The sequence below is a fragment of the Arvicanthis niloticus genome, chromosome 25 (assembly GCF_011762505.2).
Source record: "Arvicanthis niloticus isolate mArvNil1 chromosome 25, mArvNil1.pat.X, whole genome shotgun sequence".
NCBI classification, from domain to species: domain Eukaryota; kingdom Metazoa; phylum Chordata; class Mammalia; order Rodentia; family Muridae; genus Arvicanthis; species Arvicanthis niloticus.
Window position 1 is genome coordinate 33,177,682 of NC_133433.1, and position 17,463 is coordinate 33,195,144.

General features: G+C 44.1%; 1 protein-coding gene across 6 annotated transcripts in view; it reads right to left on the reverse strand.

The window, feature by feature from the left end:
* Sulf1 (sulfatase 1) overlaps nucleotides 1–17,463 on the reverse strand; it is a 158,911-nt gene that overhangs the window by 25,011 nt on the left and 116,437 nt on the right. For all 6 annotated transcript variants that reach the window (XM_076924354.1, XM_076924356.1, XM_076924355.1 and 3 more), the window contains 6 exons: nucleotides 17,129–17,279; nucleotides 16,023–16,198; nucleotides 13,889–14,017; nucleotides 13,587–13,643; nucleotides 12,202–12,331; nucleotides 1,062–1,275 (listed from right to left, as the gene is read on the reverse strand). In XM_076924354.1, the coding sequence (XP_076780469.1) occupies nucleotides 1,062–1,275; nucleotides 12,202–12,331; nucleotides 13,587–13,643; nucleotides 13,889–14,017; nucleotides 16,023–16,198; nucleotides 17,129–17,279 (857 nt within the window). The remainder of the gene's footprint in view (nucleotides 1–1,061; nucleotides 1,276–12,201; nucleotides 12,332–13,586; nucleotides 13,644–13,888; nucleotides 14,018–16,022; nucleotides 16,199–17,128; nucleotides 17,280–17,463) is intronic.

Genomic DNA, 17,463 nt, shown 5'->3' on the forward strand with positions numbered 1-17,463 from the left:
GCACCGCCATCATGTCAGGAAAAGAGGAAACCTGCTTCCGTTCTAGATCACAGTTTGAAAGCTTTCAGGCAGGGGAGAGTGTTCCTGCTGCTGAGGGGACCTTATCCCTTATTAATTTTAGCTGTGACTTTCTTGTATAGTTTAAATGTAAAATTTCCTTCCAAGAGGAAAGACAATCCCATAATTCTTTGGTACTGGTTATGAACCACTTTAAGAGTTTGTGGAAACCAGTGAAGACTAATCCACTTAGATACAGATAAAGGATTCATGACCCTCAAGTCTATTCTGTTCAGCACAAAAATGTCTGCTCTAAGGAACTCTGACTCTTAAATGATTTGTGTCCAATTCTTGGACAGGAGTTTAAACAGAACTTGTTTACTGACACAGAAAAGGCACAGATTTGAGCCACTTCTCAAATTTGCCGGCAGGTGGCAGTAGACTCTCATTGTTCAGTAGGTGTTCCTCCTGTTTTCTGTAGACTATATAACTTTGTGTCGATTACCTGAGAGTTTTTACTAAAGAAATTGTAGGCACTAAGTATATGCTGTACTGAATTCAACTAACTTGATACTGCCACTCAGCAAGATACAACGTGTGACAACAGTTAAAGATACATACAAGTCTAAAACATTAAAAAATACTTATTTAAAAACTGCTTCTGTCTTTCCTCTAAGGTTAAACACACGTGAACTGATACCTGAAACTTAACTTTTAAAGCAACTTAAGGCAGGCATATCAGACATTACCATGTAGGTAAAGTCAAATGGATCTAAACCTCCCCCACTGGCACCGTGGAATACCCACTGGCGCCCTTTCATGTGTGTGGATGCTCTGGGCCTTAGGAAGTCACTAGAAGCATTTTTATTCTATGTTAAGTGAATATATTTGCAAAGTGAAAATTCTAGCCAATTTTTTTCTATTTTACTTTAAACTGAGCAATGATTTTTTGTTTTTCTGAAATCTAGGCACCGATATCTAATTTGTATGTGTGTATTGTGAGACGAGATTGTCTGGAAAAGGGATCCGCCTGCCGCTGTGGGGGGTCACAAGGCTTGGCTTACTTGGTGTTCCCTGGTTCCTCAGAAATTGCCTTTGGTTCTTTCTCTGGCTTCTGCTCGAGCGATAACCAGACTCTCTACAATGGCACTCTTTGTTGTCGTGCAAGCCTCGAGAGTAAAGGTTGCGCGCGTTCTGGCGGATGGTGAGCAGGTCGCTGGGTCCCTTACACTTGTGGATTCGAAGCTTGCCGGATGTGTCCTCGATGCAACGCCAGGTCTGCGAGAGCCAGAAGAAACAGTCAGTGAGCCAGGTGTTCTTTATTAAGCACCCTAGCACTAGCTAGGTGTCAGTCTGTCTGTTCCCCCCATCCCCCACCCGCCCGGTCCCTCACTGGAGCATGAATGAAAGGGACTGGCTTTTAAGTGACTCTGCAGGAACTGCTCTCAGTTATATTTCGTTTGTGGCAGGCATGTACAGATGACAATGAAATCATTGGGAATCAGAACTGCCTCGATGACACTGGAGCTGATAAATGGATCCTAGGCCCCCAGACTAAACAGTTTTGAATGAACCGTGTTAAAGCCCTTAGTGTCACAACACGGAGCCAGCTGTCAGCGCGGCTTCCACCAGGACCCCAAACCGCCCCATTTGTTCTGGAAAAACAAACTTGCCTGCTTTGTTCTCTGCCCCTGGGTTTCTAAAGTGAGCCTGGGCCGAGTGGCAGAGGGGCAAGACAGAGAGGAATTTAATTTGAGGTTGTTACAGGCAGAGCCAACTCTGGGTATCTGAGACATTGGCAAACTCGTGGGGCTTTCTTTTGATTTTCCTTCTACAAACTGTACGCCCACAGTATGCGGTGCACCCCAGGGAGACAGAGTCCACCCTCCCAGAAAATGCGATCCCAGGTCGGAGGGGATGGGGGCAGGGGGGGGGTGTCTCACTGGGGTTCCTAGTTCCTGTTTTGTCCAGAGCTGTGGGAATGCAGCAAGTTCACAGTTCTGGTTCCAACAATGTCTCTTCACCCTGGGAGGCCTCTCTTAAGCCCTTCTTCGTCCCAAAGCCCTAACAACCTCTTTGCATTTCAGTTTCTCTCTGACAAGCCCTAAAGTACTCATTGGTCAGTAGGAAGAATCCTGGCCTTCATTTGAACTTATATTAGCAGGACCACAGAGTGGGCTCCGATAAGGAGCTGTTACATATATCTTTTCTCCCTCCCACAGACAAGTGCTACATCTGTGCTATTATTACGTGTATTTCAATGCATAGGTTTCTAAGCTGAGGCCAGTACTATATACTTCTGCTCTAAAGAACCATACCGGCTAGGCCACACACATTTTCAGATGTCTTAACATAGGTCCTGTCTTGGTGGTACACACCTTCAATTCTAGCTTTGGGAAGGAGAGGGAGGTGGATTTCTGAGTTCAAGGCCAGACCAGTCTACAGGGTAAGTTTCAGAACGGTCAGGGCTACACAGAGAAACCTTGTCTCAAACGCCCCAAAAGTCATGTCTAAAAAAGATACCCACTCTAGTATTGTCGGTGAGGATCTCCCAGGAGGTGTCTGGAAAGCACAAATCTCTGATGTAAAAAAGTTTGGCCAAGATGGGCAGTGGTGGCGCACGCCTTTAATCCCAGCACTTGGGAGGCAGAGGCAGGTGGGTTTCTGAGTTCCAGGACAGCCTGGTCTACAGAGTGAGTTCCAGGACAGCCAGGATTATACAGAGAAATCCTGTCTCGAAAAACAAAACAAAACAAAACAAAAAACAAACAAACAAACACCCTTTGGCCAAGGAACATGATGGCTCTGTCACCAGATAAATGAAATGTATCCTAAATGGTACATGAGCCTTCACGGTGATAAGGGCTCTGTGATTACCATCCATTTTCATCAAGCGAGCTGCATATCTGTGCTACATGTTTAGTTATTAGGGCTATGCTGAGGCTTCTACACCCACACCCCGAGTATCTCGAATTCATGCTGTGGTCCCATTTGAGCCCTCCACACCTCTGGTATTTCTGAATAATTATTTCAAGCCATGTCAGATTGTCCCTTTTTTAGGCTTTGCCTGGAGTGCCTTGAACCTTCAAGGTCTTCACAGAAGAGCAGCTGAAGAGAATGTAGCTAACTACTAAGCAAGTTGCAGAAGATGAAGCAGAGGCTGGAGAGAGGGCTCAGTTCCCAGCATCCATCTGGACCAGGCAGCTCACATCTACCCAGACCTCCAGTTTCATGGAATCCAACACTCTGTCCACTAAACAGCAGGCACACATGTAGTGCATACACACTCATACAGGCACAATACACACACACACACACAAATAAATCAACAAATCTGGTGTCTGATGCCTGTATTCTCAGCACTCAAGAAGCTGAGACAGGAGGATTATAAGTCTGGAGGCAGCTTGGACTGTAAGACTCTGTCTCAAAAAAAAAAAAAAAAAAAAAAAAAAAAAAAAAAAAAAAAAAAAACCCAATATGAAATAAATTTGTTTAGGCCCAACCGGAGCCATGTCACAAAGTTGGGAATGAGTCCCAACTTTGACTGGATACTGGCACTTGTAATTAGAATCTTATGTGAATTAGAATCTTTGCAGTTGAAATCTTTGCTGGGGGAGTCAGCAGAAGGGAAGGATTTAAGTCTCAATAGCTCAGGTGCTTGAGTCTTTAAAAAGGATACAGACATTTGGGGTTTGATGTGTACAAGGAAAGATGTGTCTAAAAATGTGCAGATGAAATTGGTTCAAAAACGATTCTGGCAGGACAAAAACTGTGCCCTGCACTCCTGTGAGTCAGAATGTGTGCTCTGTTTACAGGGAAGCAGCTTGCCTGACTCCCGTTAGTGGACAAATGATTGAGTCTTTGTCTCAGAGTCTGCTCCAGGATTCCACATGTAAAGCAAAGTTTAGCAATTTGTAGGCAGGGTTTGTTGGCATTTAGAGGTGATGACTGAGCTTGTGAAAGTGTTTTTAGGGACCCAAAAGAAGTTTGCCAAAGCTGAAAGACACTTTCACTATGAAATAACTGTACACCATACAGAATTCTTATTGTTGGGAAGTACTGCCAAAAGAGATAACTTTTCATAGTTGGAAAATTTGGGGATAGTGATTCAGTGTGTGCTTCTGTCTTAAATCCAAATGGCTGAAGATGCAGCCATCCATCTGGATAGTCTCTACACCCAGCGTTTGCAAATGCCTAAGGCCTGGAGAAGCAGGAGTGGGCAATGACTTGGCTCACAGCCAAGTGACAGCCAGAGGAATGTTTCAGACTCTGCCACACAGAAACACAGGGCTGATTTTATTCCTAAAAGGCAAGGTCTGTCTGTAATTCCAATTCATATCATCTCTGGCACAAACAGCAATCATTTCTGAGACTTGGTTAGTCTCAGCTCCTGGCTTCAAATGATCTTCCTGCCTCAGCCTCCTGCAACTGGGGCTACCTGTGTATGTCCCCACGCCTGGCCAAATAGTAAAGGCTGAACCCAGGACTGTGGTTCAAAGTTTCTGAAGGCTTCTCAGCCACAACACATTAAAGGTTTTCTGACTTCCATTTTTCTTTTTGGCCGAGAGGAGCTGATGGTACAAGTAGATTCTTGTAGAACACGAAGGTGTGTGTAGAATTTCTAGTGATCGACTATTTGGAATCTAGCCCATTTTGCCATCAGTCAAATTCTTCATGGGTTTCCTGTGAGAAAGAAATAGGAGTTCCTTCCCGAGGAGTGAGTTGAAGAATCTCAGTGTCTGGTACTGTTTCTGGAGCAGACAATATATCACACAAAGCGAAACATACACACACATCTGCATGTATTGAATGTATACACACACACACACACACACACACACACACTCACACTTTTACACAACAACACAGCTATACACAAACATCTACACATACATTTGGATAGGGAAATATCCATTGACAAAAAACGTCTTCACCGCGGAGTTTCTGAAGAAGTCACAGACCCCCATACATAAAGTAATTAGCTAGAGGCTTAGGGAAGCATCCCAGGGTAAGCATACCAGGAATTTTAATGAAACAAAATTACCACTTCTGTGTTCCTTATCATGACAATTTTTATGACTGCAATAAAACCTTGAAACAGCTGCCACTAAAACTGGGGCTTTACCAGGAGAGTTTATAGGTGAAATATCAGAGAAAGGGAACTTTTAAGAGAGTTATTCTGAAATGAAGATTGCAAGCAGTGTAATGGTCAGGAGGTGTTTGCCTCACTGCGGTTCTACACAGCCCAGCTCGAACCCAGCTAAGGCACCAGCTGATGGGACATGGAGTCTGCTGTGTTCACCAAGCATCCCTGCAGACACCTGGTTATTTCTGGCCAGCTTTGACCTATCCCTGAGGCTCCTTGGTAAATCAGTCCATCGCTATACCAGCCTGTCTGCTTCTGTACCAGCCATTCAGACCTCTCCCCTGTTTTCTGGAGTTAGACTATTCCATTTCTCATTCTGTTTCCTGACTGGTAAGTTTGTGTCAGTAATTTATCATACATTGCCCCCCTCAAAGGGTTCTTTACACTTATAATCAGCAGTGTACTGGATACAATTGTTTGTTAAATCCCTCTCTTCATTTTTGTTTAGCCTCTGTAACTACACTGCCTTGGAGTGTACTGGGGGCAAGGACCATGTGTTGTGTTCAGGTTGAGGGTTGTTTGCATCTGTCTGTGTAAATAATGCCCAGTGAAGAAGATGGCCTGGTTATTTTCGCACAAGGCTAGCGTGTGCAGCTAGATGGGGGGGATCAGGTGAGAAAACCTTCACATACATTTTGAAAATATTTTCATTCATTATCATCTTTGCCTCCACGGTCCAAAGTGCTGAGTGCTTCTGTGATTCGAGGAGCTGGTCACATGCAATCCTTACAACTATGCAGTAGGCTGCCTCTGCTCTGTCCTGGACTTAGGGACCATTTCCTTTATGTATCAGAGTAGCTAGCCGGAAAGTTGTAAGTTAGAGAAGCTGGGAGTCACATTTCACCGTCTATAAGGGAGCTGGGTTGGTTCAGGAGAGTGAGTGGAAACACAGCCCAGGGGACAGTTCATCTGGGGAAGGGTGCTGAGCTCAGCTAGAGACTGATGTGCCATTCCTAACACAGTTGGAAGTAATGTAAACTCAATGAGTGGTAGCCATTTTTAATAGAGTTAAATATTTGGTTGGGTGCCTGAAAACTCAATTTTAATTGTCTTTTGCTCCTAACTCTGAGCAAATGACAGAACTTCAGTTTTCTTCCAGATTCTATATCTGGTAAAATAATGCCTGATTCTCTTTAGTGATACAGATGTTTTATAAGAGTTATTGAATGCTTTGAGTTCTAAAGAGAAGATGTGGTGCCTGAAGCCAGGCCAGTGCTGCTGGAATTGATTTCAAAAAGAGCTTATCTGGTGACTGGACAACTTGTTTTCTGACTAAAAACTCTGGAATATAGTGATTATTATTTTGTGGCAAAAGCAGTGACTGTTTTTCTCCATTTTTAATTGATTTAATGTGTGTGTGTGTGTATGCACATTCCATAGAACTTGTGTGGAGGTCAGAGGATAGCTTCCAGGAATTAAAGCTCCCCTTCTCCTATGCTGGTTTCCGGGACTGACCTGTCTATGGCCAGATTCGCATATATCTGCGTTTGAACTTAGATTTCCAGTTCTGTTTCTGAGACTTTTCTGAGCCTCAGTCTCTTTGTATGTAAATTAGGCATGGACTGCCTAGAGCAATCCTTTAGCAATGTTATTACTCTGGTTACTTCTTCCTGGAGTAATCACTTGGTAATCATCATGGATTCTACATCCTGGACCTCATATATCCCCCAGATTGCATACGGATGCCTTGATTTACACCTCACTATGTGCTTGCCTGATTAAGAAGCAAATAAGCAAAAAAAAAAAAAAGGGCTTCAGTTTCTTTTTCAAATATCTACTGTTGTCCAGGGACCAGATAAAAGCTTGGTTTTATATATACAAGCTAATTCTCCAAAGTGTGTCTTCATATGTATCATAATACAGGTCAAATCATGTTTTCTGAGATGTACTCACAAATGTAGTAGTTCTGTGATGACCTGATTAACTTTTATGGCAGTGTCACTATCACAGAACATATTACCTGTTGGTGGCGGTGCACTGAAAATTTCAAACTGAATGTTGGGAAGAGAAAGACCTTATAAATATTTCTGTTCAAACCACAACTTACCTCAAGCCAATGAAAAAATTTCTCAGAAACATGAACTAGAGTTGTTTACCAAGGAGACTGAGCTCCTGTTTTCTTGGGATGAGGTGGGATGGATGGAGGAAAGGAAGAGATAGGAAAGAAGAAAAAAAAAAAGACAGAAATTTCTGTGCAGACAATCATCTGTATAAGGCAGCACCGAGAGTGGCAAAAACTCTAGAACTTCAGGTCAAGTAGAAGGCTCAACAGACAACTGCTGAAAGCGTTTCGTGCAGTGCTTGTCGTGGGCCAAGGAATCAAACCAGGTGCCCAATTACACATAAGTCCACATAACCTTTGCAGTGACCTCTGTGGCTGGCTCAGCTGGGTCCACACATCAAAGGTATTGAGACAGAGTATAGTTAAGTGACTTGCCCAAGGGCGCGTAGACAGCATCGCAATCCCAAGGTTTGTGAAACCACTAAAAAACGAAAACAAAACAAAAACCAAACCCGAAACCAGAAGTGCCAAGGCTAGTGGTGTGGCGGTGCATGGGGAGTGTGTCGGTGTGTGCGGGTGTGGTGGTGCGTGTGATGTATTGGTGCGTGTTTATAATTTGAACCCTTGGGACATAGAGGTAGGAGGACAGAGAGTTCAGGTTAGCCAGGACTACATATGAAGACCTTGTCCTGGGGAACAAACAGAAACAAACAAAACAAAAGAAACTCTAAACAAACAAAAGAATCAGAAACAGGAAGAAGGCACATTGCTAGTTCTCAGACCCCTCCCTGGTGAGAACAATGTGCAGCAGGAACTGAATGTCACCTGCAGATTTTGCAGGGGAGTGTGCGCGTGTTTATGAGGTAGGAGTGTGTTTATGTGGGCATAAAAATGTGCCTAGGGGAGAATTCCTAGCTGAGAGGATGGTGGGAATTCACACTTTGTCTTGGATTAATGCAGAAACATAGAAGCAATGCAAACACATATGTCCGTGTTGTCATAATTAATCCCTGCTGGTGGTTCTGTGCTGTCACGGAGTCATGCCAAGCATCTGAGGCTCCAGCCAGTTTTATCCCTTGTTGGCTTCATAGAAACACAAACAACAGGTGAGAGTCCCTGGAATAACAGTGACACCCTGAGGAAATCACTCCCAGGCACTCTCACACTTACGCATATGAAAGCACTTTCTTCATAAGACAGAGGTGAACACTCTCCATTCTAGACACAGAAGAGCTAAGGCCTGGGAGAATTTAAACAGTTCAGGACGCACAACTAGGAGGTAGTGGGTGGTACTATAACTAACCCAAGCCTTTACTCTCTGTTCTTTTTCCTTTATGCCCCTTCCTGAGTTCACTATAACTACTCAGGTGACCAGGTGGAGATGGGGGCGTGGTGCTGGGATGCACACACTCCCTGGAGGTTGAATGAAGAGAATAGAGCTAACGTGCTGAACTTTCCTCAGCACTCCCAAGAAACGTCAGACATAAGGATGAAGGCTGTTAACCTTGGCAGTAGGAGGGCACAGGCCTGTGTGGATGTCAAGGCTGGAGAAAGAGCTCGGTTGGTAGCGCATGGGCCTGGCAGGTGTGAAGCTTTTGGCTCAATATTCAGTCCTAAAAATAGAAGAATGGATCCAAACACATCAGCTGTAGCCTGAGCTCACAACTGAGTTGTCACTCAGGTCCCAAGCAACTCGACCTCTTTTCTTTTTCTTTGAAGTCAGTGATATTATCTCCAAAAAAAGATAGTTTTCAGTGTAACGGGATAGAAAGGGAAACAGAAGGTGATCAAGACCTCCATAGAGCACGAAACCCACACCAAAGCCGATTTCAGCTTCTAATATTTTCTTGATACTCTCAGATTCTTAAAAGACTGCTTGAGCAGTACCAGTAGGCCCTGGAAGACTTGTGCACAGACTGCTAGGCTTCGCCCTACGGGACCTAATCAGAGGGTCAAGGGCAGAGGGTTTTCGTTTTGACAAGCTCCTAGGTGAGGCTGATCTTGCTGCCTCAGGGACTACACAAGGAACTGTGACATCGAAGTAACTATTCACTGTCCACTGGGCAATGATGAGTGAGGCAACCAGACATCCTCTCATGTCCCATCTTCTGGAGCTCGATTCTGCCCAATGTAAAGAATTTCTACAGGAAAAAGCTCACCATTGACGCATAGCCTAATTCTTTGTTTCATTTATTGGGGGTGTTTCTAAAACAGGCCAGGTCTGCCATTCTCAGGTATCGATGTGAGAGTTTGACTCTTCCACATAAAAAGAAAGCAACAGAAGGGCATTCTAGGGAAACAGCCATAAGAATATTTTATGGGAGCCATTCAAGTTTGGAAAACTATGAAAAAACAAAATTAGGTTTTTTAGCATAGCTAACATGCAGTGGGCAAGGGTGAGACTTATGACAACATAACACAATTGTGTTAGGCTCCATCTGCCCTCCAGGGCATAGATGGAGGTTTCGGCACAAGCCATATGGAGAAATTCAGAATGGCAGACTGAAAGGTAGGTAAGCAGTGTGCTTTATTCCCAAATTGACATCTTGCTCACCACTTAGAGGACTCAAATCCTTCAGCTTAGCAATTTGTAGAAGTCACATTAAACAGGACCGTCCATTTCCAACTCCCAAATAAAGTACACTAGCTTGTTGACTACAAACTGTCTGCGAGCTACTAAAAACCCTCAGGTCTCTTCATAATAATATTTAACATTTTTTTGTTTTTTTTTTTTTGTTTTGTTTTTTTTTTTTTTTTTTTTTTTTTTTTTTTGAGACAGGGTTTCTCTGTGTAACCTGGCTGTCCTGGAACTCACTCTGTAGACCAGGCTGGCCTCGAACTCAGAAATCCGCCTGCCTCTGCCTCCCAAGTGCTGGGATTAAAGGCGTGCACCACCACTGCCCAGCCATAATAATATTTAAGAGTGTCCATGAGAGATATTTAAAGACTTTGAGGTAATATGTGATAAATGGTCTAAGCATTTCTGTGAAACACTGAAAACTAAGGCAGGCCAGGCTACTGCATGTCTGACTTTATTCCTTGAACCCGTCCTGCCCTTTCATACTTTACAAACAAGAAAGCGAGAGTCAAGAGAGGCAAAGGACCAATTGTTGGTTACAAGTCTGTATTTCATTTATGGGGACCTTTTGTAACAGGAGCACATGGATGAGATGGCCCATTTCTCAAGCGTAATACCTTTAGGTAATGTTGGGTAACTACATGGATATCTAAGGGTCAGAGAAGTTTTGTTGTTGTTTGGTTTTGTTCTTTTTGTTTTTCATTAAGTTATTTATTGACTTTACATCCTGGTTGCAGCTTTCCCTCCCTCTCCCCTTCCCCCTTCCCCCATTTACTATTCCTCCCCTTCTGCTTAGAAAAGGCGAGGCCGCCCTTGGATACCAACCAGCCTTGGCATATCAAGTTGCAGTAAGACTAGGCACATCTTTTTCTGTTGAGGCTGGACAAGGCAGCCCAGTTAGGGGAAAGGGATCTAAGGGCAAGCAGTACAGTCAGCTCCTGCTCTTGCTTGAGGAGTCCCACATGAACCCAGCTGCATAACTGCTACATATGCATAGAGGACCTAGGTCCAACTCATGGATGCTCTCCGGTTGGCAGCTCAGTCTCTATGAGTCTTGATAGGCCCAGGTTAATAATAGAAAAATTCCCCATAGGATTAAAAGTCTTTCTTTAGCTAAGGTAACTTAGCTTGCAAGGCAAGTCAAGTTGTTTATTATTATTATTATTATTATTATTATTATTATTATTATTATTATTATAGTTCTTTGTTTATGTTATTAGTTTACTTTTTGTCATCTTTAAGTATGTGTATATGCATGAGTCTATGTGTGGGTGTGCACACCTGAGTGTAATAGATGTTTTAGGAGATCAGAGGTGTCAGATCTACTACTTAGAGCTTCCCGACATGGGTGCTGGGAACGGAACTCGAGTCCTCTGAAAGAACAGTATGCATTTTTCACTACTGAGCCTTCCCTCCAGCCCCTTGGTCTGTGTTTTGTAGTTAGACAATTCCTGCTTATATGATTTTCAAAAAACAAGGCACCTGATGTAAGGTGGGGCTTCCCATGGCTACACACGAGAAACATCACAGGTTACGGTCAGGAAGCATACACAACCTCTGCACTGAACCAAGACCTGTAGTCACTTCTTCCGTCCTCCTTTCTTTTTCTGCCATGTCGTGCTGACTTTATGCTTTCCTTTTCTATCGGGACACAGGCTTTCCATTCAGTCTGTATAGATTTCCACTTAGCTGGCACTGAATCCAACTAAAGAGTCTTTAAAATTGTTGACGTTCAGTGACTTCCTTCTCCTTCCCTTCCCTTCCCCTCCCCTTCCTCCTATCCTCTCTCTTTCTTTGTGTTTTTAGTTTTTTGAGACAAGGTATCACCATGTAGCCCTGGCTAGCCTGGAACTCACAGAGATCCACCTGCTTCTGTCTTCAGAGTGCTGAGATTAAAGGTGTGTGCCACCACACCTGGCCCGATTCTCTTTCGTGGGGTGTTAATCTATTGTCCAGAGTTTTCTGTTCTCACTGATAACAGCTGACATGTTGGCCAGGTCCAGATTGCACAATTACAGCTGATATCAAAAGCTTTGTGGGTTAGAAGTGAACATACAGACTGTTTTTCTCTGTCAGCTCTGCTATAGACCCTATCATGCACCTACGTTAGATGGCTTCTTGCTTCTGCTTAGGATGGAAGGTCCCATTACGTCACCAGGAGTGATCAGCAGCCACCTAGCTCTTCAGTACGTGCTCTTTAGAACACAGCTCCATGACCTACTTTGATGGAGCCAGTGCTTTTGGCATAGCTGGGAGCCATTTTTGTTAACCAGAGGGAGCCTGGGTAGTGCTGAGAAGATGAAGGCTTCTTAGACAGACAGACAGACAGACAGACAGACAGATCTGCAGGTGCAGAGATGTCTCTGAGTTTGCCTTCATGACCACATGGAAACCTTAGGGGCACACAAATGTCTGAATATTGTTTAACTCAGCGGCAGACAGCATAGGAGGAGAGGAGAGAATATCTCTTGCACTTACCTGCCCAGGTTGCTCGCAGGCTGTCTGGTATCTGGCCTGCTGACACAGTTCCTTGACCCTCTCATATTTGGGCAAGTGGTTTGACTGTTGGATATTCTTGTTGGATTCCTCCTTTTTTCGTAAGAATTTCCTTTGACAGAAAGGGGAAAGCTTCTTACTGAAGAGCCACCCGATTACCTTCCCAATCCCCGCACAGCCTTCTTCTCCATCACTGCAACACTGCACTCCTTCAGACAAGGAGATACATGCTCTGCTTCTGTCTTTAGGATACCAGGCAAACCCTTTGTGACTGTTATGTGTGAAGACGTGACAGTCAGCAGGTGAGCTATCCCTCTTCCTAGAAAGTGGTTAAAATACTCAAGGTTTGCTGGGCAGTGGTGGCACATGCCTTTAATCCCAGCACCTTGGGAGGCAGAGAGGCAGGGTCAGGGTCAGGGTCAGGGTCAGGGTCAGGGTCAGGGTCAGGGTCAGGGTCAGGGTCAGGGTCAGAGGCAGAGGCAGAGGCAGAGGCAGAGGCAGAGGCAGAGGCAGAGGCAGAGGCAGAGGCAGAGGCAGAGGCAGAGGCAGAGGCAGAGGCAGAGGCAGAGGCAGAGGCAGAGGCAGAGGCAGAGGCAGAGGCAGAAGCAGGCAGATCTCTTAAGAGTTCAAGAACAGCCTGGACTACAGAAGGAGTTCCAGGAGAGTCAGGGTTACACAGAGAAACCTTGTCTTGTAAAACCAAAATCAAAACAAAACAAAACACTGCTCAAGGTTCTCTTTGTAAATAAATAATTGTATTAATGCCTTCCTTCCTTCCTCTCAATTTACACAAAAAGCAAAGCAAAGCAACAAACATCACAAAGCAGGTATGAAAAGAACATAAGGGAAAAAGACAGGGAGCAGGGTTTAGGCAAGGCTAGGGTGGCTCACAGGACTGGGGAGGGATGGCTGAGAAAGTCAGTTGACTTGCTAAGAGCTCAGTCTGAGAAGTACCACGGGGATTCTACACCCATGCAGAGGCAGGCTCCACTTCCATCTATGACAATATTCTTTATATTTCTACTGCCGTAATAATGACTGTTGACTGGCTGTGAATAGATAATCAGTGATTCAGACCCCAGGGCTCAGCAGGTGACAGCGCCTGCCAAACATGACTGGCGGCGGAGTTTGCTCCTCAGAACCTATGCTAGAAGGAGAGAAGTGACTCGTGAGACTTGTCCTCTGACCTTCATATAAGTGCAATGTGCACACACCACACCGAACTTATAAATAAAAATCAAGCTCGCAACTGGGCTTGTGAAATCACCATGCTCACTAAACCAAAATATGAAGCAAAAAAGAGAGAAAGCAAGAAGAGCTGCCCACTAGGGCTGGTTCCCAGAAGCGCCCCAGGAACCAATAATTACCCTCTTTCCACTAGGAATGTATCACGCCAGATTTTGGCTTTCTTGTTCGTTCGAAACCTGAAAGCAAAATAATAATATTTACTGTTAGCATCTGACTGTTTTCCCAAATGGATTCGAGCTAACAGTTTATTTAAAGAATCACCTTCCACCTCCCACTGACCACGGCAAACAGCAGGGAAAGGCTCAGCTGGCAGGAATCCTTCTGTAGAAAATTTATTTTACCTCCATGGTTTTCAGTACTGGCTGACCTTGGGCACTGGCTGGAGCTTGGTGGCTGGATGACATAAGACATGTTGACATACCTGTTACCAGGCTTTTCCAGGTCTAGAAGTTTGAGAACAGACTTGCCATCCACGTCAGAAGGAGTGTCAAGACCAGCGATATCCAGAATGGTAGGGGCCAGATCGATGTTCAGAACAATCTGTGGGACTCTGTAAGGAGACAGACGGTTCCAGGCTAGACCAAAAGCAGGTAGCAGATGGCTACAGAGCTGCTCCCCCCTTCGCCCCCCAGCCATGGTTCATTGGCCTGCAAGCATTTCTGCCCTTGCATCTGCTCTAGGGAGGAGTGAGTGGTAGAGAATAGTAACACTGCTGGCTATCAAGGGGGTCAGGGCTGGAGAGATGCCCCTAGCCAGGTAGGATGTACGTCTGTATATGATGCGTTTAATATTTTCATTGTAATTTTTAATCATGTGTATGCATGTGGGGAGTATGTGTGTGTGTGAGGGTTGTGTGTTTGTGTGTGAGTGTGTGCATTTGAGGTACATACAGACATATTGATTCCCTAGTGTTGGAAATACAGGTAGTTATGAGCTATATCTAATGTGGGCGCTGAAAACTGAAGTGGGCTTTTCTACAGGAGCAAGAAATGCTCTTAACCATGGAGCCATGTCTCCAGCCCCATGGTACGTGCGCGCGCGCGCGCGCTCGTGTGTGTGTGTGTGTGTGTGTGTGTGTGTGTGTGTGTGTTACATGTTTTCAAAAATGTTATACTCCAGAACTGCTGTTGCATTAAAGCTGTAAAGTTAATGTTGTAAGAAATCACACACACAGGTTTATAGTTTTTAGTTTGTCTCATGACTAAGACTTTCGATGTACAAAGCTAACTAGACAGAACTATTCTCAGACAATTTGTAATGAATTTTTAAATTTAATTTTAAGTTAGCATACAAAGAAATGGGTCTCATGATGATAGTTTTGTATTATTTTTCTGATCTCCCTATCCTAACCCCTCTTTCCTCCCTCACTGGTGTTCAAATAGTTTCCTGTCTGCTTTCATGTAACATTTATTCCACTAGCCCCTGTCCCTCCAGTGATTGTAATGGACATAAAACCTTCAAAGAACCTTCTTCCTCTCATCAGCTCATCCCAGAATAAGCTCAGCACAGCATCAGGTGAGACCATAGACACGAGATTCTGAATCTGGACTCTGGGCACCAAGGATGCCTCCTCCAGCATCGAGGATTCTCAGACACATCCTCATGCTGACTCTCTGGTTCTTGGTTTTGTATAAGTCCATGGATGATGCTGTTTGGAAATTCAGTCCCAATTCTCTCTTCTACCATCTCCACATCTCTTTATACACATTGTGTCAGTTTCCTACAAAGCAAGTTGAGCTTGTAGAGAAAGGGCGTGGACACCTGAGGCTCTGATGAGGTGGTTGGCAGAGAAAGGGAGAGGAATAACTCATTTTAGTCTCATTTCTCTTAAACAAAACAAAAGTGTGGCCAAGTGGCCTAAGGCAGTAGATTAAGGCCCTAGTCTCTTCAGGGGCTGGAGAGGTGCTTCAACAGTTAAAAGCACTGACTTGCTCTTCCAGAGGTCTTGAGTTTAATTCCCAGCAACTACACAGTGGCTCACAACTATTTGTAATGGAATCCAATGACCTCTACTGGTGTGTCTGAAGACAGTTACAGCATACTCATATAAATAAAATAAATCTTTAAAAAATCAGGAATTTTAACCTTTAATTTTCTTTTCAAAAATTAAAAGCTAGTAAGGTAACATTGGGCTTCAAAAGTGACAATGCACCTCTGACTCAGGATGGTATTCTCCAAGAGGACATTTTTGTTTGTTTGTTTTTCGAGACAGGGTTTCTCTGTGTAGCCCTGGCTGTCCTGGAACTCACTCTGTAGACTAGGCTGGCCTCGAACTCAGAAATCTGCCTGCCTCTGCCTCCCAAGTACTGGGAACCAAGAACACATTCTATCCACAAACCAAGGGTAAAAGGGACACAGGTTCATCTCAGTTTGAGGGAATCTTTGCTGTTACTGTTACCATTCTCTTCTCTTAAGCAGTGTAGTTTAGTTACTAGGTGGCAGCGACAGTAAGTCATCAACCTGTATATCCTGTTTAGTTCTGGGTGAATTAATAACTTATGCTATCTTACATGTACAGGAGTTATAACAGCTCCATACTATAGAGAAATACGTACATAGAGCCTGGTTCTATGCTTGGACCACGAATGAAGAAAGGCACACGGATGTCAAAGTCGTATGGCATGGATTTCCCCTTGACTAGTCCAAACTGTCCGATGTGGTACCCGTGGTCTGCAGTGTAGATGATGTAGGTGTTGTCCAGCTCCCCTGTCTCCACGAGCATGTTGTACAGCTGCAACAGAGCACGAGCGATCATAGCATGTGTGAGGTGGCTGGCCATGGCACTGCCACCCCCACCAGTCTCTCTCCTTCTTTAAAGGCAAGGCCCTGGCTGGCCTAAAACTCCCTATGTAGACCAGGCTAGCCTTGAACTCACAGTACCCAACCTGCCTCTGCCTCTCAAATGCTGAGATTAGAGACACACATCATCAGGCCTGACTCTCAGTTTCAGAAGCCCAGGGTTGCTTTGGTAAAACTTGCAAACAGAGACATCATCCACAGCTTTGAAATGCATATGATCCCGGTGGGAAATATTCAGCACTACTAAAGAAAAAAAAAAAAAGGTCTTTTTTTCTTTACCTAGAACATTCTTCTTACAGGGTTTGTTTTCTGTTTGCTAAAAAAGCAGACAACAAAACAAGTCATGAAACTATTTCTTCCAACTTCTTTCTTTTACTTTGAAAATCTGTGATTAAAGCAAATTTTATCATCCTCACTCTTCTACTTAACTGTAAGGGTAAAGAAGCCCCCATCTGGGCCGACCCAGTCTTTGTTTAAAAGCTAGAAAATGCAATCATACTTGATGTTTATTTTTATACTGCAGAGATCAACCGGAGAGGCGTTGCTGCTGTTTGCATTAGGTAGGGTCCTTCACTTCATTTTGCCACAATCACCACCAGTCCCTACTGCGTTGTATAAAGCCCTCTCAAAGCATTGAGGGTATAGACTCTGATTTGTGATATTTTTAATTTTCTGTCCTTTGTCACTGGCTCTTTAAGAACCACACTTGAAGAAATCAGATAAAGGGACAGGAATGAGGATATCATTGAACACACTTGTCTCCCTTAACACAATATTAGGAGACAATAGCTGGGTGGACAGGGATGAGTCTATGGGAGGACATTCAGTGAAAACATGCCACCGAGGTGGGGGATGGCCTTACCCTCTCGACAGAGTCATCAACTGACATCAGAGTCTGGAGTCGTTTGCGCTGGAGGATATTGGTGAACTCCATGTGGATAGGCAACATGGGCCCTGTGTACTGCATGATCCAGTGTTTGTCCATGTTCGGCGCATAGTTGTAGCTTGGCGTTCTGAAAACACGCAGAAAGTCATCATCATCCATACATTTTCTTAGTGAAAAACTTAGTCATTTGGGGAAACATTTCAAGTAAAAGGTTGTAAAATAATCACTTCTGGAAGATAATTTAGTCACTGCCGAAATGTCTTTCTCTCAAGTACCTTGAGAAGTCTTTCAGTTTGTGAAAAGATCTGCCG